At 38.5% G+C, this 27,863-nt stretch overlaps 1 protein-coding gene across 2 annotated transcripts in view; it reads right to left on the bottom strand.

The window, feature by feature from the left end:
* Nucleotides 1-3,625: 3,625 nt before the first annotated feature.
* Nucleotides 3,626-27,863, bottom strand: part of LOC126365805 (coiled-coil domain-containing protein 93) — an 83,309-nt gene continuing 59,071 nt past the window's right edge. For both annotated transcript variants that reach the window (XM_050008387.1, XM_050008388.1), the window contains 4 exons: nt 16,507-16,715; nt 8,799-8,919; nt 8,530-8,614; nt 3,626-4,256 (listed from right to left, as the gene is read on the bottom strand). In XM_050008387.1, coding sequence (XP_049864344.1) covers nt 4,095-4,256; nt 8,530-8,614; nt 8,799-8,919; nt 16,507-16,715 — 577 coding nt within the window. In that variant the 3' untranslated portion in view covers nt 3,626-4,094. The remainder of the gene's footprint in view (nt 4,257-8,529; nt 8,615-8,798; nt 8,920-16,506; nt 16,716-27,863) is intronic.

Here is a 27,863-nt window from a genome sequence, read left to right as displayed (position 1 = left end):
CCATTCCTGTTGCCTACACTCTTTTATTACTTTTAAGATGACATTGAACAGAACACATGAGAGAGCATCCCCTTGTCTGAGACCTGTCTCAGTCTCAAATGTTTCTGATGTGGCTCCTTCGAGACATGCTGCTACCTTTGACCCTTCCATACAAGCTCTCGCCATTTTCACTAGCTTCTCAGGGATTCTGAAGTCACGCTTCGGGTGCTGTCATATGCAGATTGAAAATCGACAAACAGGTTTTAGATATCTTTATCATATTCCCAGTGTTTTTCAAACATGAAAATGTGATCTATTGTCGATCGGTATGGTCAAAAGGCAGCTTGGTACTCCTGTCTGTTGTTCTCTATGAATGGTTGCAATTTTCTGAGGATAATGATGGACAGCACTTTATACGTTACATTCAATGATTCCTCTGTAGTTACCACATTCCATTTTGCTTGCCTTCTTGTATATTGGGCATATTATAGCCAATTTCCATTCTTTTGACAGTGTATCGTTCTCCCATATCAACTGGATCAGTTTATATATCTGTAAGTGTAAGCACTCGACTCCCTCCTTGATTAATTCTGAGTCCTTTGTGATCTTCACGTCTTCTTCACTAACTTCCCATTCTTCTTCATTTTTCCTTTTGTGCATAGTGTTTGCAGGTAATATCTCATCTTGGTCTGTGCGATCCAACAGTTCTGAGAAGTATTCTTTCCATCTTTTTAAATTCTTTCCTTTTCATTTATTAAGTTACCATTCTTATCTCTTATGAAAAAAGTTGGGCTCCGAAATCCACATTTCCGATTTTTTATGTATTGGAAGAATTGCCTTGAGTTCGTGTTTTGGCTCTCTGCCTCAACTTGTTCTAGCAAACTGGTTAGATTATTCTCTTCTCTGCTCTTAGGATTCACTTTGTCTCCCTTCTGATGTTGATAAAATGTTCCGTTTTCTGCTCATTCTCCCTCATATGAACTTACCTACAATATTCCTCCATTGCATTCTCTCTCTTGTTTACTCTCCACTATCAAACTGATGAGTCCTTGTGTGTGTGCAATCAACAAATCCCTTATTTTATTCAAGTTATGCCATAAATTTCATTTTCCCAGTTACTGGATCTATCCATCCAGTCTTCAGCAATTTTCTGCAACACATTTTTGTCCCTTCTTGCCTGAACAGCCTATTGTCCTTATTTCACTACTGTGCAAAGCTATGTTAAACAGAATAAGTGGCAAATTGGTGGAAACAAGTAAATAAATAAAGCCAATAGAGTGGCAAAAGTAAGCTAGAATTCTATATATTCAGTTTGAAACATACAAGATGTGATGCCCTTACTTCAGGTAATGAAAATTGTGCGGATTTTCTCAGTTAAGTTAAAGAAATAACATTGTAGCTAAGATTGTGTCTTTAACTAATAAGCTTTGGCAGATTCCCAATAACCAAGTCCCACTTCCCACTTATGCCTTTAAGTCCTTCACTCATGCAAAGCTCAAGTCTTTCGTCAATTGAAAAAACTTACAGCACTTGAAAGTAGCTATCAACCATTCAATTTTAAGCTATTTAATTGTTTTGGTTAGCAAAGCTCCTGACGCACACTGTCCACCAACAGTGCTGCCAAATTTCCATACTAAATTATTTATGTTCACAACTTCCTACAAATTTATGCCAGGAAGGCTATCATCATTTACACTGTTTTTGTTACTACTGTACATATTGGAATGTGTGTCTCATCACACTGGTCACTTTCTGAGCTTACAAAACATTATCACATATGTATTACAATAAATATTAGTGGAGATGTGACATGGTGCTGTCATGCACAGCTGTGAAAAATAAGATATATGAGTAAATATTTTATGTACGTACTAGCTGTGTATGAAATCAAAGCCTATTAATACATTTAGGAGAAGGGTATTGGACATTACATGCTGACTTTGTACTATGTGTAAATGTGGAAAACTTCTAGTCCAGCTTAATTTCGTCAGTTTTAATCAACACATCAATATTCTGGATCCATCTAATTTAGTAAACCTGTCAGTATGTATTCACTCTAAGTTTCAGCTACTGTTCAATGTATTGTTTATGATTTTAACAGTTTTGATTTACCAGTAGGATAATTTAAAGTGTTTTTATTGTAATCGTTGCATATAGAAACTACAGTTTGCTTATTGTTGGAAAAGTGCTGCATAGGACTTGGGATTGAGATTCACAATTTAGTATTATTATTTATTGTAAAAGTACATCGGAACTAAGTTCAGCATTTTTCTATGCAATATTTGGTCACTTGCCCTTTGCAGGCATTGTTATAATCTTTTCTCGATATTCCACATCATTACCTACTGAGCAAGCAGTGAAGGAAACAAAAGGAAAAATTCGGAGTAGGTATTAAAATCCATGGAGAAGAAATAAAAATGTTGAGGTTCGCCGATGACATCTTAATTCTGTCAGAGACAGCAAAGGACTTGGAAGAGCAGTTGAACGGAATGGATAGTGTCTTGAAAGGAGGATATAAAATGAACATCAACAAAAGCAAAACGAGGATAATGGAATGTAATCGAATTAAGTCGGGTGATGTTGAGGCAATTAGATTAGGAAATGAGACACTTAAAGTAGTAAAGGAGTTTTGCTATTTGGGGAGCAAAATAACTGATGGTCGAAGTAGAGAGGATATAAAATGTAGACTGGCAATGGCAAGGAAAGCGTTTCTAAAGAAGAGAAATTTGTTAACATCGAGTATAGATTTAAGTGTCAGGAAGTCATTTCTGAAAGTATTTGTATGGAGTGTAGCCATGTATGGACGATAACTAGTTTGGACAAGAAGAGAATAGAAGCTTTCGAAATGTGGTGCTACAGAAGAATGCTGAAGATTAGATGGGTAGATCACGTAACTAATGAGGAGGTATTGAATAGGATTGGGGAGAAGAGAAGTTTGTGGCACAACTTGACTAGAAGAAGGGATCGGTTGGTAGGACATGTTTTGAGGCATCAAGGGATCACAAATTTAGCATTGGAGGGCAGCGTGGAGGGTAAAAATCGTAGAGGGAGACCAAGAGATGAATACACTAAGCAGATTCAGAAGGATGTAGGTTGCAGTAGGTACTGGGAGATGAAGAAGCTTGCACAAGATAGAGTAGCATGGAGAGCTGCATCAAACCAGTCTCAGGACTGAAGACCACAACAAACAACCTACTGAATGCATGCTAGTGTGTGTCTGTCTTGTTCTCGGTGTCCTGTACCAGCCACACAGAAAATTTCATTCTGACACCACAACAATGTCAGTGATCCAAGCCAGGGGTCCATCCAGGCTTGTAAATTCAGTGTCTTCCTTATTGATATCCCTTTCATTCCGCCTTGTACCAGATAACACTGTCCCTAGGAGCGAAATTCACAATTTTACCAAAATTCATCGACATCACAAAATATTTCATGTGTCTGAGGCTTGTGGAAGAAAAACAGCCATAATTACAAACTTTCCCAACTTCTAAATACATAAATTGTTGGTCATATTTATCTCTCTACTATAGGACTGCTTATATTTTAAGGACCACTTGTACACAACTATCATTAATATACTCATATGCTGCCATATGTCCATATATATAGCATAAAAAAAATTGCTTGAGCAATAAACTCATAAGGGTAATTGTAAAACATACTTTTATTTGAGGCATTTTAGCAACATTTTTGGAACAAACTGCTTCTGAGAAATAACTGAACATTTATAAATAACCTTTAAAAACCTGTATGTGTTTACAGTTTTCATGCTGCACAGTAACAAGGAAATATTTCAGGTTCACAAAAAACAAACTAATATGGGTCAATGGAGATAATTATATCACACAAATAAAATAACTTCACTGAGTGCATGCCCAGTGATAATGTTCCCAGAATTACAATGGTATTCACAATTGAAACTCCCCTTTACTTGCCTTCTATTATTCAGGTACTAATTGCATGGTTCAAAATTTTTACCTTTAGTGCCTAGGTTTTTATCTAATGCATTATTTTTTTTTTTTTAAATTTGCTTTTGCCTACCAACCTTTTTTCCTGTGTTTAAGAAATAAAATGGGTGAGCCCCCCCCCCCCCTCCCCCCTTGCATGCGTGTCATTCATACACCACGAAGTTGTGCTAGCAGGACCTCATTGCGCCGGCACTCTATGGTAAGTTGCCGCACTGCTGCTACATAACGTCTTTGCTGATCTACAAGCCCTAGTAGTGTCTGGCTGAGTCGATCCCTTCGCTGCCGTTCTTCTGAACGCCGTCGCTCAACCTGCGAAGCAAATACTGAACCAACACCATTTCCATTTCTCTTGTCTTAACATTGTTACATGTCACAAAAGACAATTATGTGGGACACTTTTATTTTAGATGAGAATGTGATATATGTTCATACGAGAAACAATTACTTGTCTAAAGTTAATACCAATTTGGAATCCAGTTGTTGACTGAAACAATAGGCACTATTTTAATGACAGCTTAAAATACAGTTCAGGATAACTAGAAAAAATCTGCAGTTGCATTTCACAATTCCTTTTTGCTGAATTTGCCACTTAAATCTGTGAATAGTCTGATCAACATACCTAATTACATCATCTTACTTTGCATGACACAAATAATTTTATGTGCATGCTGAAATGTATCTAGAGTTTGAGAGCTATTCTAACTTCTTTCTTCCTTGGCCAGATACGCAAATGATTGTGTATGACTGCAAGACACAGTCTATTTTTACATCATCAGACTTGCCCATATATGCTTGCGGTTTTGCTGTGCTGTGCTCAGTAGCTGAGTAATAGGGAGCAGCAGTACTTGAACACAGTTTTAGTTGGGGAGCTGACAGCTGACCAGAACCTGGGCATTTCAGTTGCTTTCAAATGACCTACATTCATTATGCAGACAACGTGTTAACACGCTCTGAAAGAGCTAAAGAATTAAGAAGCATTTTTCTTACAAGTACTGTACTCCCTATGTGCACAAAATGGAAACGAGGCATTTAGGAAGATGAGAATGTATCTGTTTCAGCCCAGATGACGAAATCTATAGACAAGGGAATTACGGTGATTTTTACAGCTGCCAGGTAAAGATGGTACAGGATTTCAAAACATCAACAGGGAAGAAGCGTGTGGAATATTGCCCACAGCAGAGTATCTTAGAATTTCATTCTGTACGTTGACGTTGGTTTACAAAACTAATTGCAGGAGTGAAGAGGTTTTGAGGACGTGGGTCAAAGTGATAAAAGAGAGCTACTGGTCACACAAGGGAAAATGATTCAGTGCTAATATACATGTTTGGATAGCAATGGTCACATGCCAGCATGCGTGAACACAAATATTGGCATGGAGCTCCTGACAGGAAGCACTGGGACAGCTGACAGAAGAGCACGGTACAAGTGACAGCCTTTGTGCATTTGCTGAAGCTCTTGGGTCATCATCTGACAGGTGATGTAGCTGTCTTTCCTGCTACTCATCAGGAAATCATCATTATTGACCACCAAATTTAGTGCCTTCATGCCTATGCATTTTCTACTTGGACTGGCATAACTTATAGGCCTCAGTCACAGCACAATTGTCACATCCAAAGATGTCTGTTAGTTGCGCTGGTGAAATATTGCAGGAATTTCACAATGACATCCAATGTCTCACCTGAGAACTATTTCTAAAACTAGTCCACTAGGAAAGCCTCAGACAACACATCAGTTAATCTGTTGAAGAATGCCTCGCTATCTACTACAAGAGAATCCAGATGCAGTGTATGGTGGACTCGTATGAGATCTTGCTATAGTACAACGTACTTGTTCACAGAACCTTCACAGTACAGACATTTCTTGAGGAGTGAATCATATTTTGCACCTCCTAGCCTAGGTAATCTTCCTGAAAACACTTCCATAGAGGCAATTCATGGAACCTAAACTAAGCACTTTGAAAAGATGCATGAACTGGAAGCCCATACTTCCAGAAGATTTGAAGGCAAGTTGTGAGAAAAGAATGAGTCTGCTCAGTTTTTTTTTTAAGAAAGCAATGCAATCTCATCAATTTTATAGCATTTTTCTTTGTGGCAGGCAGCTTTGGTTGATTTTGTGACTACTATAACTCACAAACATTTTTATATAGAGACCCAGATTTTTCATCAATTTAGAACTGAACATGTTATATTGTCAGCAGTCAGTACAGCAGAATCTGCTGAAGCTTCTTTAATAAAAAATGGATACCATTTCCATTAACATCACTCTTACTCTGCTTCCACTGTGAATTTAAGGCTACAGAGGAGGAAAATTACAATGAAATGTGTTGTCTACATTAAGGTAATTACAAATGGAAAATGCACTTGGGCAATGAAAAGAGAGAGAGTTTAGACATGACTTTGTTGAAAAACAGCATCTCATGTTACACCTGTTATGACAGGAGGAGGCAATTTATATAACAAATACTTGTTACAAATTTAAACCCTACTTTGTCTAAATTTTAATGTTCTGTCGTATGTGATTCATCTTCTGGATTATTACAGTTGCAGTCCTAATCCAGCTTTTGGAAACTAAATACTGCATCTCTCCAAAACCAAGACACGGGTTTTTCTCAAAATTTCACGCGCCCAGTAGGGGGTCGTCTTGTATGTGCAGAATACAACGTGGAGACTAATTTCTTTACTGAACATAACCTCGAGGTTCCAGTACTCTGTAACTCTAATCTCTGTCATGCCTACCACTTTAACCCTTAACGTGAGCAAGCACTTTAAGCATTGTTGTATGATAGCAGGAAGTGTTCTTTGTGGCAATTTTTTTATCAGCTGTTGTTTGACTTTGGAGATCTCACTTCTAAATTGTGTGACGTGGAACAGTGTGGTTCAACATCAAATTTTTGAATAGGATGCAGACATACTATGACACAAATCATGTTTATTTGGCATGCAGAAGCAACAAATAATTGTGCAACTTCGCTGAAGTATGGAGTCAATGTCTGGTGGTGAAAGGACAAAGAATGCCTGAAAAATGTGAAGTCAATTAGAAAAGCTTTAAGTCACCCACAGAGTAGATTTTTCAAAAAATGTTGCAATGGAAATGGTGGCATTTATGCGCAAGAAACATAAAGAAGGGATGGCAGTTTCCTATGATATCAAACAAAATAAAAGTACATGAACTGTCACAGCAACACAGTGTCCAATTTAAAGCCAGCTCTGGGAGGTGTACAAGGATGGCATGACGCAATGGACTTGTGCTGCACTTCCAGAATCGTATGCAGAGAAGCTGGTATCAGCGACACATTATAAGACTGAGACAGGAATGTGCTTACCTCTTAGGGAAAATTGGAAATAATGACGAGACTCCTGTTTACTTGAACTGTACAACAATTGAAGTGAAAGGTGCCAAAACGTATTGCTTTGCACTACTGGCAATGAGAAATTGCGAATCACTGTGATGTTCTTTGTGGTTGCTGATGGAACAAAGATGCAACCCTACATCATCCTCAATTGTAAAGCTATGCTGAAGGAAAAGCTGCCAACTCTGTTGCAACAGGAAGGGATGGGTGCCAACTGAGTTATAGATTGGCTCTCCACAGCCTGGAGTAGGAGGCCAGGTGTCCTTTTAAAGAATCATGGAATGCTAATTATGATGTTTTCAAGGGGTATCTGACACCAGCAGTGAATGCATGAATCGTGGTCTTAAATACAGATCGTTTTGTCATTCCAGGAGACAGGACTTTGCAACTACAAATGTGTCATGTGGTGATGAATAAGCCATTTATTTAAAGACCACCTGACAAAGCTGGATAGCAATTGAATTGTAGAGAGGATTCAGACTGCTGGGACGTACATATCCAGTGCATCATTGTGGATGGCTTTAAAAAGTGCTGTGTAACAAATGAATTAGATGGGAGTGAAGACAATCTGCTATGGGTTGCATGATAACCATGACAATGGCAGTGACACTGCAGATTCTGTTGACCATTCCAATGAAGAGGAGAAGTAGCATCTGTATCTGACTAAAGCATGCCTATACCTGTCTATTGCCTATGTGCCGGTACTTTTACTGTCTCCTCCAGTTATCTGCAATAAGGTAACCATTTATAAGTTTTCAAAATAAACCTAATATGTTTATAGATGTTTTTCTATAATCCCTTGTTGAACAGTGGGGAGTTATCTCACATTTGGAGCTGTCTTGGATGTGGAGTTATACGATATATTGTAAATAAAGGACAATCCTACATGTTCAGAAGAAACTAAAATTGGGATGTGAACCCTGTGGATAAATATTAATCATTCAGTAGCGAACAATTAATGTTCTACATCCACTTGATAATACACACACAGTGCATGAGGAAATTCTGTAACAGTTACATTACACACAGTAAAAGGTACACAATGCTGTAATCTAAAATAATTTTATGAAAACAGTTTCATGAAAAAGAAGAAATTAGCCAGATTCCAAGTAGTTGCACACAACTGATTCCATGGCTAAAAGAAGCCCATTTTCTTAAGCTAGTCACCTATCATATTTTAACTTATGTCATCTGATAAAAATAACAATTTAATAACAGAATCATGTGACTCACCTTTGCTTTATTCTGCTTAATTCCTTCGACAATAGCATCAAATTGCTTCATGAACTGTTCTTTACCAGCAGGGGATGACATGGCCCTACAAATAAGTTTGTTCAATCAATACACTTTGTTTCTTATGCCTTTGCTATAATATTGATTGCAACATATTTTAAAATCCCAAGAAATACACAAGGAACAAGTTATTTTTCCTTACAGATAAATTAGCAAAGTCTATAATAAGCTTTAGATATTTACTTTTGTGTGTACAATCTGTTACTTACTCTGTGTAATTGTCAAGTATTGAATTTAGCAGTGTTAGTTCCTTGCTTGTATATAGTTTAGTGTCATCAAACGTGTTGTAGAGAGTGTAGAACTGCTTTGTCTCTTTATGTTTTGCTGCAACTGGAACATATAATAAACAAATGGCACTTAAATAACACAAACACATTTTGTAATGGAGAAATTAAAATTACACAGAAAAACATTTCAGGTCTTACAAGGGAGTATTTCCATTTTCTGCAGTGTATTACAGATCAAATACTTCATGATAAAGCACAGAAAAACACTGCTTGCACATATACCAAAATGCTAACACCTTCACAATCTCATATGCATTATAATGTCAACTAAACTCTCATCAAAATAATCAATACAATAAATGAAGCACGTGATCATAGAAAAACTTATGTGAACCAGGCATCCACTACACAAAAAATACCACAAGTGAAGTTAATGTTGGAAGTAAACATTGCATTCGAATCTAAGTCACCACATAAAATGACTCAAAATTTACCTTAAAATTTTCTCTTCAATCTACTACATAGAAAATGTCTCAATTAAACCATCTGCACAAACAACTCAGTTTCTGTTTTGTGTGGCAATGGAAAGTTCTTGGTGGAAAATAAATAATGGAAGGTGTAAAGGTGCTCAGTGTAGACTGAAGTCTTGTTTATGTGGCAAGCATGCACAGCATTCACTAATCCAAAGATACTATTGTTGTTACCATTCCACATTAACTTGACTTAATGTGCAAAATTAGAAACCCACTTTCAGGCTATGAACAATTTTTGGTTCTAGGTAAATGTTAAGTACACTATTTTTTCCTTTTGTTCAGAGAACACTGCAGCTGTTATTGTAAATTCGATGTAGGAAATACTGCAACCAGCCACAAGTTTTTCTGAAATGATTTTATTGTACTGTTACTAGTTTAAGACAGAGATTTAGGAACCAGGTTTTAAATTGTAAGACATTTCCAGGGGCAGATGTGGACTCTGACCACAATCTATTGGTTATGAACTCTAGATTAAAACTGAAGAAACTGCAAAAAAGGTGGGAATTTAAGAAGATGGGACCTGGTTAAACTGAAAGAACCAGAGGTTGTACAGAGTTTCAGGGAGAGCATAAGGGAACAATTGACAGGAATGGGGGAAATAAATACAGCAGAAGAAGAATGGGTAGCTCTGAGGGATGAAGTAGTGAAGGCAGCAGAGGATCAAGTAGGTAAAAAGATGAGGGCTAGTAGAAATCCTTGGGTAACAGAAGAAATATTGAATTTAACTGATGAAAGGAGAAAATATAAAAACACAGTAATTGAATCAGGCAAAAAGGAATACAAACGTCTAAAAAATGAGATCGACAGGAAGTGCAAAATGGCTAAGCAGGGATGGCTGCAGGACAAATGTAAAGATGTAGAGGCTTATCTCACTAGGGGTAAGATATATACTGCCTACAGGAAAATTAAAGAGATCGTTGGAGAAAGAGAACCACTTGCATGAATATCAAGTGCTCAGATGGAAACCCAGTTCTAAGCAAAGAAGGGAAAGCAGAAAGGTGGAAGGAGTATATAGAGGGTCTATACAAGGGTGATGTACTTGAGGACAATATTATGCAATTGGAAGAGGATGTAGATGAAGAGGAAATGGGAGATACAATACTGCGTGTAGAGTTTGACACAGCACTGAAAGACCTGAGTCGAAACAAGGCCCCCGGAGTACACAACATTCCATTGGAACTACTGACGGCCTCAGGAGAGCCAGTCCTTACAAAACTCTACCAACTGGTGAGCAAGATGTATGAGACAGGTGAAACACCCTCAGACTTCAAGAAGAATATAATAATTCCAATCCCAAAGAAAGCAGGTGCTGACAGATGTGAAAATTACCGAACTATCAGTTTAATAAGTCACAGCTGCAAAATACTAACGCGAATTCTTTACAGATGAATGGAAAAACTGGTAGATGCGGACCTCGGGGAGGATCAGTTTAGATTCCGTAGAAATGTTGGACCACGTGAGGCAATACTGACCTTACGACTTATCTTAGAAGAAAGATTAAGAAAAGGCAAACCTACGTTTCTAGCATTTGTAGACTTAGAGAAAGCTTTTGACAATGTTAACTGGAATACTCTCTTTCAAATTCTAAAGGTGGCAGGGGTAAAATACAGGGAGCGAAAGGCTATTTGCAATTTGTACAGAAACCAGATGGCAGGCAGTTATAAGAGTCAAGGGGCATGAAAGGGAAGCAGCGGTTGGGAAGGGAGTGAGACAGGTTTGTAGCCTGTCCCCGATGTTATTCAATCTGTATATTGAGCAAGCAGTAAAGGAAACAAAAGAAAAATTCAGAGTAGGTATTAAAGTCCATGGAGAAGATATAAAAACATTGAGGTTCAATGATGACATTGTAATTCTGTCAGAGACAGCAAAGAACTTGGAAGAGTTGTTGAACGGAATCGACAGTGTCTTGAAAGGAGGATATAAGATGAACAACAACAAATATAAGATGAACATCAACAAAAGCAAAACGAGGATAATGGAATGTAGTAGAATTAAGTCAGGTGATGCTCAGGGAATTAGATTAGGAAATGGGACACTTAAAGTAGTAAAGGAGTTTTGCTATTTGGAGAGCAAAATAATTGATGATGGTTGAAGTAGAGAGGATATAAAATGTAGACTGGCAATGGCAAGGAAAGCGTTTCTAAAGAAGAGAAATTTGTTAACATCAATTATAGATTTAAGTGTCAGGAAGTTGTTTCTGAAAGTATTTGTATGGAGTGCAGCCATGTATGGAAGTGAAACATGGACGATAAATAGTTTGGACAAGAAGAGAATAGAAGCTTCCGGAATGTGGTGCTACAGAAGAATGCTGAAGATTAGATGGGTAGATCACATAACTAATGAGGAGGTATTGAATAGAATTGGGGAGAAGTTTGTGGCACAACTTGACAAGAAGAAGGGACCGGTTGGTAGGACATGTTCTGAGGCATCAAGGGATCACAAATTTAGCATTGGAGGGCAGCGTGGAGGGTAAAAATCGTAAAGGGAGACCAAGAGATGAATACACTAAGCAGATTCAGAAGGATGTAGATTGCAGTAAGTAATGGGAGGTGAAGAAGCTTGCACTGGATCGAGTAGCATGGAGAGCTGCATCAAACTAGTCTCAGGACTGAAGACGACGACGACGACGACGACGACGACGACGACGACGACAACAACAACAACAACAACAACAAACTAGTTTAGGGCATGAGCCAATCTTCAGATGGTAGTGTTGCCTTCAAATGTAAAACTTGCGAAGAAGTAAATGCTATTGTGTGAAAATGGGCTCAAGCTCGAAACTAGTATGGCACAATAAAATAGTTTTAAAAAAACTTGTGGCTGGTTACAATATTTCCTACAGTGTGATTCATGCCAATTACATAAAAGTATCCACATAAAAAACAAATTACATTTAAACTTTGAGGATAAGTATAAAAACTGTTCATTTGTCAATGAACTTGCAGTCCTATAGATGAAGGTAGTATCTGTTCCCGAAAGAACAGATACCATTGATGACCGTACAGCTTCTCTAGAATGAAATGAAAATTAAATCGACACCCTAGCTGCAAACAAGCCCTCAATGGCTCAGATGGATAGAGCGTCTGCCATGTAAGCAGGAGGTCCCAGGTTCGAGTCCCATTCGGGGCACACATTTTCAACTGTCCCCAATGATGTATAGCAACACCTATTTGCAGCCAGGGTGTTGATTTAATTATTATTTCAACTTGCAGTCCATTATGACTGAGTAAAGCAGCCTGCACAACATGTGCAAATAAGGGCAGAACACTTGCAGATAGCAATACTGATGATAAACAATTTTAAAGTGTTCCAGCACATTTAGTAAATCACTAACAAAACAGAAGAAACCGGTAAATTTCTAGGCAAGAGTACCACATGCTCAAATGGAAGACTGAAGAGGCTCTTAGTTTTAAGTTACAGAATTGTGAGTATATAGAGCACACAGATGTACTAATGTTGTGCTGTAGGGAAAATTCAAAATAATGTTCACCATGAAAAAATAGAATAAGTAGATGAACTCACAGTGGAATGGGCAGCATTAAGAATAATGCCACGCAAGACTGGCCTATAGCACTGCACCATCTACAGCATGAAGTATTCGTCGTGGCATCAGCTGTTATAAGACAATGGTTGTTTATGCAAGAGGAAATTCACATGTCCCCATGTGTGCTCGTTCAACAAAGTTTTACACATAGTTCACAAAAGTTTACTTAGTGTGTCAACTGAGAGTTAGCCATTCCTCTTGTGCCTATCTAGTGTTTCTTGTTGGTGTTTTTTTTTCTCTCTCTCTTTGGCAATGTTTACTTTACCCCAAATACACAGGTTTCAGTCGCTACAAGCCCTTCACGATGGTAATTAGTCACAATGTGTACAACCTTGTGAATTCATTCTGGGTGTGGAGATGGAAGATAATTTCCTTTCATGTTTAATGTTCAGAGGTGAGGGCTATGATCCACTTAAGCGCAAATATGAACCATCACAGTGAAGAATATTGGGGACAAAGTAGCCACATAATGTAAGTGAACATGAGAGATACCCCCTCCCCCCCAACACTTCATGTGTTTTGCACCATTTCCTGGGAAGAGATTTATGGCCCACTCCTTTCTCTGGAAAAACAACAACACATACTTGCATATGTTGGATACCTTGCTTAACCCACATGCTGAAAATTTCATGTTTCAATAGGGCCAAGTACTGCCACACAGGCACCTGCAGGTAAGAGCGTTTCTTAACAATGAACTGCCACAATGATGGGTTGTTCATAAGGAGCATACAGATGTCACACTGCACCATTGGCCTCCATGGTCGCCTGATCTCACTGTATGTGATGTTTCTGTGGAGGTTTGCGAAGCACTCCTACATGCCTCCTTTCTGCTGTAACACTGCATAGCAACAGCAGTAACTGCAACACTTTATCAGACATACTCCCAAATGTATGGAATGAGTCGAAATATCATCTGGATGTTTGCTGTGCATCTAGATGAGGGCACATTGAACGATTGTGAAAGGTAAATGAAAATTATGATTGAAAATGTAATTGTGAGAAGCATCCCATGAGTGTATACACACACAACCCTACTAAAATCAGATGCCTCTTCTGAAAGAAAATGCTTTGTAGCCTGATTCAAAAGTCAAAATTTACCCAAAGTTTCTGTCATTCATGCAGAAAATACAAGTCTTATGAAATCGAATGAATCTTTTTAAAATGCCCTGTATTTGCTGTATGACAATTTAAAAACATCTAAGAGTTTATCTTTAATAATTATGGGCAAAAAGAGACACTATTATTATTATTATTATTATTATTATTATTATTATTCCAGTGGGATGACCTAATGATTATTTATTGTACAATAACAACAATATTTTCAAACCTCTGAAATGTCTTCAGAATTTGGACTTAAAAATGAAAACAATAGGAAGTGTCAATACGCTAAATCAAAACAACTTCAAGAAGAATGTAACGTTTAAAAAGAAACTGTTTTTGGAAGAACAGATTCAGCACAGTAAGAGATGTCAATATGACTTAGAATTTAAATGCAAAGATATGAACACTAGGATTGCAAATGAAAGTAAATAGTCAAACACAATAGGAGAGAGCAAACAGTTGGAAAGAGTATTTGAGGTCCGCTACAAATAGGATAAACCACCTGTTAACATGACAGATTAAGAAATGAGTGTTGCTTTGTTGGGGATAGGGAATCCAGAATTAGCATTTGGCAGAGCTGTGAAAGGCTTATGATAATACAAGGCAGTAAGAACACACAAAATTTCTTTCAAATGTCCATAATCTTTAGGTGGTGTGTGGCATCAATAGATTATTCAGATTAAAGTGTAGAATCAACAAGACTTAAGATATACTACTGGACTTTCCAAGGAACATAGCTACAGCAGATAAATGTGACAACTATCGTACTATCAGCTTCCCATGGCACTTACACACTTACAATCGAGGGAGCATCAGACAAGTTTGGCAAAAGAACAAATCAACTAACAGCTTTTCCAAGTACAAGTAACAGCACACCAAATTAATGAAAGCCAACTGTTACATGTATTCAGCAGATGTAGTTATACTAATTACTGAAAGTGCTTTGTGATTTAAGAAGAACAATTTGTGTACATGTGAATATTTTTTTCTTGTTTATTTAAGTACAACTGAGGCAAGATTAAGGGTGCCACTGCACTGGGATGACATGGCAGGTCTTCTGGCAGGGATGCCAGACAGAAGCAAGGGACGTAAGGGGGCCTCCCGCACTTGGGATTTACCTGAACTTGGCAGCTCTGCTAGCAGGGCAGCTGCCGCAAGGTTCTCCCGGCAGGTATGCCAGACTGGCGGTGCTGTCAGTGAAGTATATGGTGACCCATGGCTGCTCCCACACCAGGTCACCAGCAGAGCTGCCAAGCGCTGCTTGCCACTCACACCTACCTAGTTTTACCTGCTCACTTGAGCGCTATGGATAGTTTTGACACCAAATCTTTTATCTGTGAGATTCAGATGAGATCAGCAACTTGAGACACCCAATCTCAGGACTTTTCAAAATTTGAACTAGAAAACAAAGTGTTGGAACTACGAGGGTCATAAATGAAGTTCAGTTCGAAGAATAAGCCTCTCCACATTACAATAAGGTTCAAACAACTTACAATAATGCACTTTCTGTACTCGGGATGGATGGAGATAATGGAAATTATCAATCCTCCTTTTCCTCACAGCCTATTCCTGATGCTGCACTATAACCAAAAGAGCTTTACACCACAGACAAAAAACGTTTACTGTCTGGGCTATGCGAGTTTTCCTCAAAACCTACTCCCAGACTGAAATAGCACAGCTACATCTGCTGCAACAAGTTATGCTAACAGACCAAATACAGACATGCAAGAATTATTTTAAGAAAAAAGATATTTAAACAAAGAAGACAAGTTCCTGAAAAAACATTTGTAAATTTACTTTCAGTTTACAATAACATACTTTTCAAATAAAAATTGAAAAGCTCTTCTGTGTATATTTTATAGTTGCAACTAACACTGCGACTATCACTGCAGACAACAAACAATTAGCTACTGAGTACACAGGTAACAAAAATATTTTCCTCTGGTGAGATTACTTTCCTTAAAACAGTGATCTTTTTGTCAATCTCGGGAGATCTCCACTGCCTCGTCAAATGAATAGAATGACATTCTCAGAATAGTGGAAAATTTAGTGCTGTCGTTTCTTAAATCATTATAAGGTGTACCAAATAACTTGTTAATATCAGATCAGCAATGAAGGAATTTGCTCAGAACTACTTTTTCTACATTCCCTATTTCAAACTTGCACATAAAACTTGCAGCTCTTCTACTGAGCGAAGATTGAAGGCGTTCCTCTGGTGCCTCTGCTATTGTCTTGTGCTGCCGGACCTGAGCGCTGCCAGCAGAGTGGCTAGCAGACCTGCCGTGGTGTCCCAGTACAGCAGGGCCCTAACTCATAAATTTAGTAGTACAAATGTTTGTTGACAGTGAGGATACATATGTGAAGCGAACACTAGAAACTGTGATAGTAAAAATAAGAAATAACAGGTTTTTAAACATGATACCTGCAAAGTATTTGAAATTGCATTACAGACATTGGAATAGTTTAAATGTTACCATAGGCAAGGAGATAACGAAATCTGATTGCAGACCTTGGTTATATAGTTCCAGGAAACGTCGTTGGTATTGTGCCAACTCAGCACGGCCTGGCACTTCATCCAACTGTCTCTGCAATGCTGCTATGGATCGGTTTCTCTTTGCCAATAAAAGTCGCAGTTTCTGCACACGCTCACGTTCCTCTTCAAGTTTCTGTGCCACTTTTTCACTATCCTCATCAGGAGAGGTGCTTTCCTGAGCTTCTCTTAAAAAACAAGAAATTGAAACTGTCACTAAGAAAATATTCTAGACTACAGACTAATAACTGCAATTAATTTTACTTTCTGTATAATCTAACTGCCAATTAATACCATAACAGATAATAGAGGCAAATCAACATATTCTCTGGATATTTGTACTGTCATTACAAACTTTCTATATTTGTGATAAAAATAAATATTTGGCGTTTTCCAGTGAATTCAAACTAAATCTGTTACTGAATGAAGTTCTGTGCTCAACAGATTACAGTATCTTAATGATTCTGCATAATTTTGGCAAGCAATATGATGAATCTTCATGAATTCACAATAAAATGAGTCACTATAAGAAACTGTGAATAAGTTACGCAATTGACATACGACAGAGTAAACAATAGAAACTTAGCTGCTGAATTTGTACATTTAAATCAGAACAGTGACTATGCACAATCAAAATGTACATTATGACACATAAATTCATACTCAAGATGCTACAAGCCCAGATAATTCAGTTTAGGAAGGTAATCGCGCGTGCATGCACACACACACACACACACACACACACACACACACACACACACACACACACACACACACAAACCAGTGGGATCACAAATAGAAATATGAAACTGCTTCCATGTACAAACAAAAAGCAAACAAATATGAATATCAATTAGTTTGGCCAAGTTTCAAGTTGTATATTCCTTTTTTTGAACAGTATGTACCATTCCTGGACGGGATACTGGAACCTATCTTCTCATACTGCCTTCAACATCACCAAGGCCTTTATCAAAATAGCTTCTGATGATTCAGAATGCTTGCTTTCAGCAAAAGGAAAAGAAATTGGCCACATATTAAGTGCATTTTCTGTCTAATCACTTTGTTGTATCAAAATCAATGTACAGCGGTCTTTAAACTGTTATTGAATCTTTACATCCAGTAACTGTAATATCTTTACGATTCACAGTCCGTTTGTGAGAATTACAGATATCGTATACCTAGACCTTAATGACATTGTTGTCAAGTTCTATAGACTACACTACTACAAATGTAAAACTAGAGCAATTGTTCTGTAGAATCTCACAATCTCTTCACCAGTTTCAAGTCCTAGTTCTGCCTTAAAAAACTTTTGCATTAAAAATGACAACTGCTTTTCACAAATTTGCTCATCATTTCTTATAGCTCTGGTTTACAAGAGATGTTCGGTTACTTACAACAACTCTGTTTGAAGAATCTGGTTTCTTGATCTTTTTGGTAATGGAGGTGTTTACAGACTCTCATTTTTTTCTGCAGAAGCCAAAATAAAATATTTTTGTATTATGCTTATGAAATAATTACGGCCACGAAATGTTGTAAGCTGGAGCTGTCCACATGCTCATTGTACACATTAATAAGTAAATTATTATTTTTTCTTTTCTCTCGTGTAACTTTCATAAATGAAATTTTGAACACTTTCAAAACAAATTTTTACAAACTGGTCTGAAGCAGTTTTGAATCCTACTTCTTCCTAACAGCAAAGGTATAGTTGGTTTTCCTGAATGCGAACACATATGAAAATTATTTATATTATATTTGTACTATATTTTAAATTAATTTTAATTACATGACAACCAAAAGTGTTGTACTTTGGCTTCTATAAAGTAAAACATAACACGTCACCTGGACGTGCTGAATGATGACTAACATCAAATTAGCCAGTATTTAAGCCTCGAGACTCAAAATTGCAGAACTGCTGACACACAATTTTTTAAAAATGAAAAAAAACTTCACCTCTGTTTGCCCTTGTCCTCACAACAGTTGGGTCCCTCTCATCCTGGATTCTAAGGGAACTGCCCTTCGCTTTTAATCTTGTCCAATCCACCCCCCTTTTCTCCCTGATGAAGCAACTAATATCTTCAAATGCAGAAACAGTTTTTTCACTTCTAAATATGCATTTTGGCAGTACTGAAATTTTGCCGCCTGAACACTACAAATTCATATTTTCAGCATAATTCTCCATTCAATCTGATGGCCTTACGCCACCTTACTGGAGGATCTGTATGACTGTGTGGTATCACTCTATTGGTTGATGTCAGAGCTAACATCTTGATGCATCAATAACTGCCCATTATCCACGTATTGCTTCCCACAGAGGGCTTCCTTCATTGGGCTTAACAGATGGAAGGTGCGATATCTGAGCTGTAGGGTGGATGAGAAAGAACAGTCTAATGACGCTTTATGATCTGCTCTTGGGTGTGCAGACTTGTATGAGGTCCTGTGTTGTCATGGAGAAGAAGTTTGTTTGCATTACCTGACATAAGAGTGTCTGTATGTTTGTGGGCAGCTGGCACACCGGAGATCGGACACTTCTGCGCGACTTTATTGCAATGAGGACAGACGCCTTGCTCAACAACTCACCATGCTTTTGTTCATTGTCAGTTCTTGTAGTTATATAGCACTGCCACCAATCAGATCATCATGAAACTATAGGGGTTGAAGGAGGAATAATCCATGATGTCCCACAATTATTCCACATTTTTTCCAACTGTAACTGGCTGAGAAAATGTGTGTTGCATTACTTATTGGACGGTCCTCATAATAAATGTCTACTTCAGTTTGCCAGTAACTGATTGAGAGCTGAGCAATGTATTTATTATTATCAGGGAAGAAATAGATTCATATGAAATGTTATTAAACATGGTTCAAAAGTTTTTGAGTTTGCAGCAGAGTTGTCATTTTATATACACAAAATATTTTAACAGCTTCTCTAGTTGTCTTCATCAGGTGTCAAGCAAAGATATAACTGTTCATCATTTTGACACCAACCAAACTACGAATGCTGTGTACCACCCAAGTGAATGTTTTCCACAGCCATTAAACAATACAATAGCCAACAGAAATTGAAAAGCAACAAAAATGCAATGCCAAAACATAAAAAATAGGTAAGCTGAAGGCTACAAGACAATATTCTTTGTCCAGAGCAATAGGAATTATCTGTGAGCAAAGAGCGAGCGCAGAAGTTTTCTGACACAGTTTAAGCAAACTAAGTGCCAGATCCCACATTTAACTTAAGCTGAAGACACTGTTGCCTTTTATTACATTGTCTGCAACTAATTTTGGTTGTCTCCTTTACTGCTCTGACCCAGACATTCATCATCTGTACCACAATGATGGTATCTTCATGTTTAATTTTATATTTACAATCTTAGTTGACAGCTGATTCAGTAGGCTGCTTGAATTGAGTGTAAAACTTGTGTTCTTTATATCTTTGTTCAACAGTTTTTATAGTTTATCCAGAATCTGACATTCCACATATGCACACAATATTGAACACACCCGGTTTTCAGACTCCAACACAGTGAAACCCCTGTTTTACATTTCCGTGTGATCCACACCTAAAAAAGGCAAAACTGAGGGGTTGGGGGACCAGACAGCGAGGTCATTGGTCTTATCGGATTAGGGAAGGAAGTCGGCCGTGCCCTTTGAAAGGAACCATTCTGGCATTTGCCTGGAGCGATTTAGGGAAATTACGGAAACCCTAAACAGGATGGCTGGATGCGGGATTGAACCGTCCTCCCGAATGCGAGTCCAGTGTCTAACCACTGTGCCACCTCGCTCGGTGCAAAATTGAGGAAATACAGAATCAAGGAACACATTAAAACCCCCAAAATGCGAGTAAATTCATACATAATTGGTGGATATGTTTAAAAATTGTAATCCTCACCAATACATTATACAAAATCTGTAGAAGTGAAGGAAATGAAACGTACAATGCAATGTTTATACAATAACGAGTGGCAAAAAATTGCAGATATTTAACAGCAAGTGAAAACTCGCCATAAAATTGAAATTGATATCTGTGTACAAGGTAATCAAGCTACTTTCCAACATGCTATGACTGCAAATTATACATCAAAACATGTGTTTTTGGGACATCTTTCCTTTGTGTTAACCCAGAAAAAGCAAAAACTGTTGAACATGGTGGATTAAACCGAAAACTGTGAAGTATGGTGAAAGGCATTGGAATCTAATGTGTGTGTGTGTGTGTGTGTGTGTGTGTGTTTTCCTTCTGTAACCAATGGCAGTTTAAATGGGTAGAGTAGACTTCAAGCTGTGTACACACTAAGCTTGAAAGGTGTTTTTGTAGCATGTTTCTAACTACTTGATGTTGACACCATTTGGAAACATCTTTTGAAGCATGAAAACATGTATCCCTATCAGTGTCAGTACAGATCAAAAGAAGCAATGTTTCAGGTGCCTCACTGCTGCATGGCACTAGTGTATGTTTATATGTCACATTGTGTCATCTGTTGTATGCAGTTGTTAGGTGTTTATGTTTCCTCTTGCTATAGTAAGTTTTTACAGAAAAAAAACCCTCAGTCAATCAAGCAGCAGACTGTTGAGTTGTTTTTGTTGTACCCGGCTGATGGCTGCTTGTGGAATATAAGAAGCAAGCAGTAGAAGAGCAGCAATAAAGCAAGACGCTCTGCAGAAAACTGCTGCCACATTTGGTAGAATACTAACAAAGACTGCGTAGAAAAGAAAAGAAGGTCATATGTCACAGTTCATTTCAAAATGTGAAATAAATATTGAAGGCTCTGGAATGAATCTCCTGTTGACAAAAAACTAAGACTAACTGCATATCTGATTGTAAATGCTTTCCTGAAGTTTTTTTTTTTAAGAAACGGTGATATCATGTTTGCCAGAAATTCAAAATTGTTAGATGATATCGAAGTGAAATTATGCAAACTATAGCTGTCTTCCATATTCAGTTCCCATACGTACCAAGTTTTTCCCACCTGTTGTTCTATAGTATGTTTTCACTTGCTGAAAACGATGACTGTAAGCACCAACAAATTGATTTCATACGACAACTAATCCAATTTTATTGGCCATTACCAACTACTACATGAACTCTTCATCAAACTAATATCATAGTTTTAAAATCAATTACGAAATTCTTTAATAAATGCATCATTATTCTCTACAACTACAAAACACTGAGAGATACTATGGCCTTCAGGTCACACGTCACAATAAATTAATTAAAAAAAAGAATGAACATCAACAATGTCTTTGATTTTGTTTGTGTGACCCTTCGAGTACTAATAATGCAGCAGCACATATTACAGTTTCCTTGTCTCTAGACATGACACAACACAGCAGGCAGTACGAAAACAATACAACAAATAGTGTCGCTGACAGTGTGAATACACTGAGAAATGTTTGCTGATGTTGTGGACAGAAACAGACACAAGAAACAAAGTTCAAAACAGATTTAGAAAACATTTCCAACAGAACCAGGTTTCCAATGGCAGTGTGCAGCTTCACACTACTTTCCACAGTGATGACATTACTAGTGGGCTTTCAACTGTCAACTTTTGCAAGCAATTGTGAACAACCACTGTGTGAATTTCAGTTGTTTATTTCCTTAATAGAGTGTGACATATGCATGTAGTATGCTGTTTATAAGCAACAGTGCATTGGAAGTATATCACAAATACATCACACTTATTAAATGTCAATTAATAAAGCATCAATGATGTAAGGCTTGAAGAGATTTTATGATAACTAATGCACAAAACAAAATTCAGAAGAATAAGCTCTAGCAAAATGGATAACATTATGGTTAGCTGAGTTCAAGGTTATAGATTTGCAACTCGTAGTTTGCGAAAAATTTTCTTCAACTTAGCATTATCATCATGTTCTTGAACTTTGTTATGATTGTAATACAATATGTTCTGCACTATTTGATGTTATTAAACATTTCTGTCTTGTTAGAGGATGAAATAAATATATATTTGCCTGTTTATTGCCTAATGTATGGTGATATCAGAGTGCGTGGTTAGGCAGAAACTTAAGAGGACAGCTTACATTCCTCTGAGTAATATGAGCAGCAATAAAATTAATAGTGTCTCTTGTCACAAATACTTCACTGTTTTCTTCAAAATATGTGGTGATTTCTGAGTGTGTGGTTAGGCAGGAACCTACGAGGGCAGATTCAGTTGCTGCAAGTGAAATGATGAGCAATAACATTCACATTCTTCCGTGTCACAAATATTTCCCATGTTGTAAAACCACATATATATTTCTCTAAATAGTTCTTGCTGCAACCGAGATTCTCCTGTCACTAACACAGCCATAAATATCAACTTGGTGCTATAGCAAAAAATCGATAGCCGCTTCCTGCAAAAAGTAGTGTGAAACGTATTCGACCCATCACTGTGCGGTGCAGCTAAACATTGCAAGCTGTCTTGGCAACACCGATTAAGCATTACGTCAGCATTTCCTATCTCACATCTCCATTCTATGCGAAGGCCTAAAACATTCCCTTAACTCTTATGCCACCACCCATGGTCTGAACCGTCTGCCCTTTGCACCAATTATAACTTGTTCAGTCACATCAAATGTCAACAGGAAGAAAATGAAACAAAGTCAAGCAAGATGTCAAATAGGAGTGTAGAATCGAGTATATCTTTCTAGAAAGAAACATAAAATGGGGGAATTTTTAGCACTGATCTTATGGGTTTTCACAGGGGCTACAAATTTATGGTGTAGAATCACGAAAAACATAAAATCAGAGAACTTAAAATCAAAGTTCCACTGTATTACCTTTTACACAACACAGTAGACCTATTAGTTGCAGCGGGCGGATCAATATACATAAACTTTCATCAAGAAAGTCTGAACAATCATGGTATTAAACATATTTCTGTACTAGTCTATGCATCAAATCAGCAACAGAAGTTACCCCTCCCCTAGCAGCTGTTTATTTTACATTGCAGGAGCAAGGTAGCATTGCATACAACTACGAAAATTGGGTGTTTAAGAAATTTCAAGCACATTGTTGGCTTTGGCACCTGAACAACGTAAGGATAACACTGGTCACATTGATAACACTACCTGATGGCCAGGTACCCTTAGAAGATACTGCCATTTTGTTCAGAGCTCTGTTGTAATTATTTTTTGTAATTTTAAAAAGATAAATAATATAAACACTTTAAAAATGTCCAGTCTGTATGTTCCACCTCATAGTGAATGGTTTTCTGTGAAAAAGACTAAATACTGTGACTGGGTTATGACAAACTTCAGTTAGTTGTGATGTTTGGTTATTTTAATTACTTTGAAGAGTGGAAATAAATATTTTGTTGGCGGAGTGTTACAATTTAATTATGCTGACAAATTTTATTTACTAGAAGCTTTAAAAAATGTTTAATGAAGAGAAATATTTCATATAATTATCAAAAGTGAAGGAAGCAGAGATAATACTGTTTATTAATTTGTCAGTATATGAACATGCGGGATTTATGCAAGAATTAATGTTTTCAAAACATTAAAACTTTTGTTAACTTAAATACATGAAAGTCCTGAAAATTACACAAACAGTTTAAGAGCTATGTAGTACGAGAGTATTTCACTTCAAGTTGACATTATCGCATATGAGTAACATAACCACTGGCCAATACTATTCTGAAGGGGTTATTTTACGTTGCCAAAAATGCAAAAAATGATCTAGATACAAACTATAAATACATTCCCAAAAACAAGCTTACATCCCAAGTGAAAATGACATCCAACATCTCAGTATACATACATACAGACGAATTACTTCATTTGTGGGGTGCCAGCCAACTGTCACTTAAATTAAGGATACCAGTTCAAAGGTTGTGTGACAGATTTACAAGACTAAAGACTACAGCCAAAATAGATTTGTTGCAGACTTGTGCAAAATGTCTGATACTCATTTATGACAGTACTTTTGGAGACCAACAAACTCTTATATAGGAATCATCATGCACTTCAGAAGCTGATGCTGTTTGAAGCTAGTTTCACCCTTAGCAAAGACTAAAAGGCTGTAGATAGTGCCATCAGATTTATGTGGTTTGTCTTGACTTCTGGGTAATAGCTGATGCACACAAATTTTGTTTACTGAATAGCTATGTGATTTCTTACAGAATACTAGACCAGTACTCCAAACTGAATAACTATGTGCTTACAGACAATGCCTAATATGTCATTCTAAATGGGAACAAGATGTGAAAAGTGAAAGTGAGTTCTAGTATCTTGAATGTGGTTTAGTTAAGACTGTTAATACTCATGATCTATGTTAATAGCTTGCTACATTATGTACCTGGGACTGTGCTGGTAGATGGGTCAGCTATTTACAGATATGTGCCTCCCCCCCCCCCCCCCCTCCACTGAAAGACACCATAGTCTTTTCAAAACTACTCAGTTACAATATTAGGTTAATTACGTGATGAATTACTATGGTGTGACAAAAATGATTTAGCTCATACATCACATCAAAGTTCCTCAGATATCACCTGTGCTCCCTGCCGCCGTTGGATAAGCAGCTGCAGCAGCAAGTCGTATAACCCTAGCTTCTTATTTGTTACATAGTTTAATTTCTTTGCGTGTTTTTTGGGTACTTGCATTGTTTAATTCGTATATTTCGGGCGTATTATAGTATTTGAGGGTTGTAGCATCGCGCCTTAGTACCTGAATAGTGCAAATTCGCGTAGTCGTCTGTCTTCTGTTTTTGTTGTTAACGGCCAGAGTCGGTTGGCCAGTCAGTGTGCTCCCTGCCGCCGTTGGATAAGCAGCTGCAGCAGCAAGTCGTATAACCCTAGCTTCTTATTTGTTACATAGTTTAATTTCTTTGCGTGTTTTTTGGGTACTTGCATTGTTTAATTCGTATATTTCGGGCGTATTATAGTATTTGAGGGTTGTAGCATCGCGCCTTAGTACCTGAATAGTGCAAATTCGCGTAGTCGTCTGTCTTCTGTTTTTGTTGTTAACGGCCAGAGTCGGTTGGCCAGTCAGTGTGCTCCCTGCCGCCGTTGGATAAGCAGGTGCAGCAGCAAGTCGTATAACCCTAGCTTCTTATTTGTTACATAGTTTAATTTCTTTGCGTGTTTTTTGGGTACTTGCATTGTTTAATTCGTATATTTCGGGCGTATTATAGTATTTGAGGGTTGTAGCATCGCGCCTTAGTACCTGAATAGTGCAAATTTGCGTAGTCGTCTGTCTTCTGTTTTTGTTGTTAACGGCCAGAGTCGGTTGGCCAGTCAGTGTGCTCCCTGCCGCCGTTGGATAAGCAGCTGCAGCAGCAAGTCGTATAACCCTAGCTTACTTATTTGTTACATAGTTTAATTAATTTCTTTGCGTGTTTTTGGGTACTTGCATTGTTTAATTCATATATTTCGGGCGTATTATAGTATTTGACAGTTGTAGCATCGCGCTTTAGTGTTTACTTAGTAGATTCTTATTTAAATTGCGTGTGAGTTTCGTATAGGAGGTGCAGTTTCGAGTTTTAGTTACTGTAATCGTAAATTCAGCAGATTGTAGCGCAGTCGTTAGGCATTTGTACAGGTTAGTTGATACATTCTTTGCGTGTTCCGCTTGCGTTATCTAGGCACCGACTCGTGTTTCAGTAACTGTTGTTAAACATCGATTAGAATGGACAGGGACTGCGATTGCTGTGTTCGGATGAGGGCTGACTTGGCATCCCTTCGCTCACAGCTGCTTATCGGCGCTGACTTCGGTCGCGCAGCTTGAGGCTGTTGCCAATGGGCACCACTGTGGGGAGCCGGACTCGGGTATCACGGGGATGTCAACCTCATCCCGTCTGTCCCCAGATCGGTCTGCCGCTGTGGTTGCCCCGGTTGCTGCCCGCAGTGGAGCTGAGCCCTCGCCTGTGGTTGATTGGGAGGTCGTTCCAAGGCGTGGCAGGCAGCGAAAGGCGTCCCTGGAAGCTGACCAGAAAGCCTCCCCGGTGCGTCTGACAAACCGGTTTCAGGCACTGTCTCTGGCTGAGCCAGATGCAGCTGCCTGCCCTGTTTCAGAGGATCATTCTCAGCCTTCAAGGTCCGGGCAATCGCAGAGGTTGGGCTTACTGGTAGTTGGGAGCTCCAATGTTAGGCGCGTAATGGGGCCCCTTAGGGATATGGCGGCTAAGGAGGGGAAGAAATCCAGTGTGCACTCCGTGTGCATTCCGGGAGGAGTCATTCCTGATGTGGAAAGGGTCCTTCCGGATGCCATGAAGAGCACAGGGTGCAGCCAGCTGCAGGTGGTGGCACATGTCGGCACTAATGACGTGTGTCGCTTTGGATCTGAGGAAATTCTCTCTGGATTCCAGCGGCTATCTGATTTGGTGAAGAATGCCGGTCTTGCTTATGAGATGAAGGCAGAGCTCACCATCTGCAGCATCGTTGACAGAACTGACTGCGGACCTTTGGTGCAGAGCCGGGTGGAGGGTCTGAATCAGAGGCTCAGACGGTTTTGCGACCGTATTGGCTGCAGATTCCTTGACTTGCGCCATAGGGTGGTGGGGTTTCGGGTTCCGCTGAATAGGTCAGGAGTTCACTACACTCAGCTGGCGGCTACACGGGTAGCGGAGGCTGTGTGGCGTGGACTGGGCGGTTTTTTAGGTTAGAAGGCCTCGGGAAAGTGCGGGATGGGCTGCAATGTCGAAGGGTGCTTGGCAATTACAGGACGTGCTTGGATCAAGGAACAGTCGGAATTATAGTTGTAAACTGTTGTAGTTGCGCTGGAAAAGTCCCTGAGCTTCAAGCGCTAATAGAAAGCACAGAAGCGGATATCGTTATAGGTACAGAAAGCTGGCTAAAGCCAGAAATAAGTTCTGCAGAAATTTTTACGAAGTCTCAGACGGTGTTCAGGAAAGATAGATTAGGCAGAATTGGTGGTGGAGTGTTGGTGTCTGTCAGTAGTGGTTTATCTTGTAGTGAAGTCGAAGTAGATACTCTGTGCGAATTGGTGTGGGTGGAGGTTATACTTAACAGCCGAATTAAGTTAATAATTGGCTCCTTCTACCGACCCCCAGACTCCGATGATACAGTTGCGGAACAGTTCAGAGAAAGTTTGAGTCTCGTAACAAATAAATACCCCACTCATACGGTTATAGTTGGTGGGGACTTCAACCTACCCTCGGTATGTTGGCAAAAATACTTGTTCAAAACCGGTGGTAGGCACAAAACGTCTTCCGAGATTGTCCTAAATGCATTCTCCGAAAATTATTTAGAGCAGTTAGTCCAGGAACCCACGCGAATTGTAAATGGTTGCGAAAACACACTTGACCTCTTGGCCACAAACAATCCAGAGCTGATAGAGAGCATCATGACTGATACAGGGATTAGTGATCACAAGGTCATTGTAGC

Source organism: Schistocerca gregaria, chromosome 4 (genome assembly GCF_023897955.1).
Source record: "Schistocerca gregaria isolate iqSchGreg1 chromosome 4, iqSchGreg1.2, whole genome shotgun sequence".
Lineage (NCBI taxonomy): Eukaryota > Metazoa > Arthropoda > Insecta > Orthoptera > Acrididae > Schistocerca > Schistocerca gregaria.
Note: the sequence above shows the minus strand (reverse complement) of the source record. Positions and strands in the feature narration are given on the sequence as shown.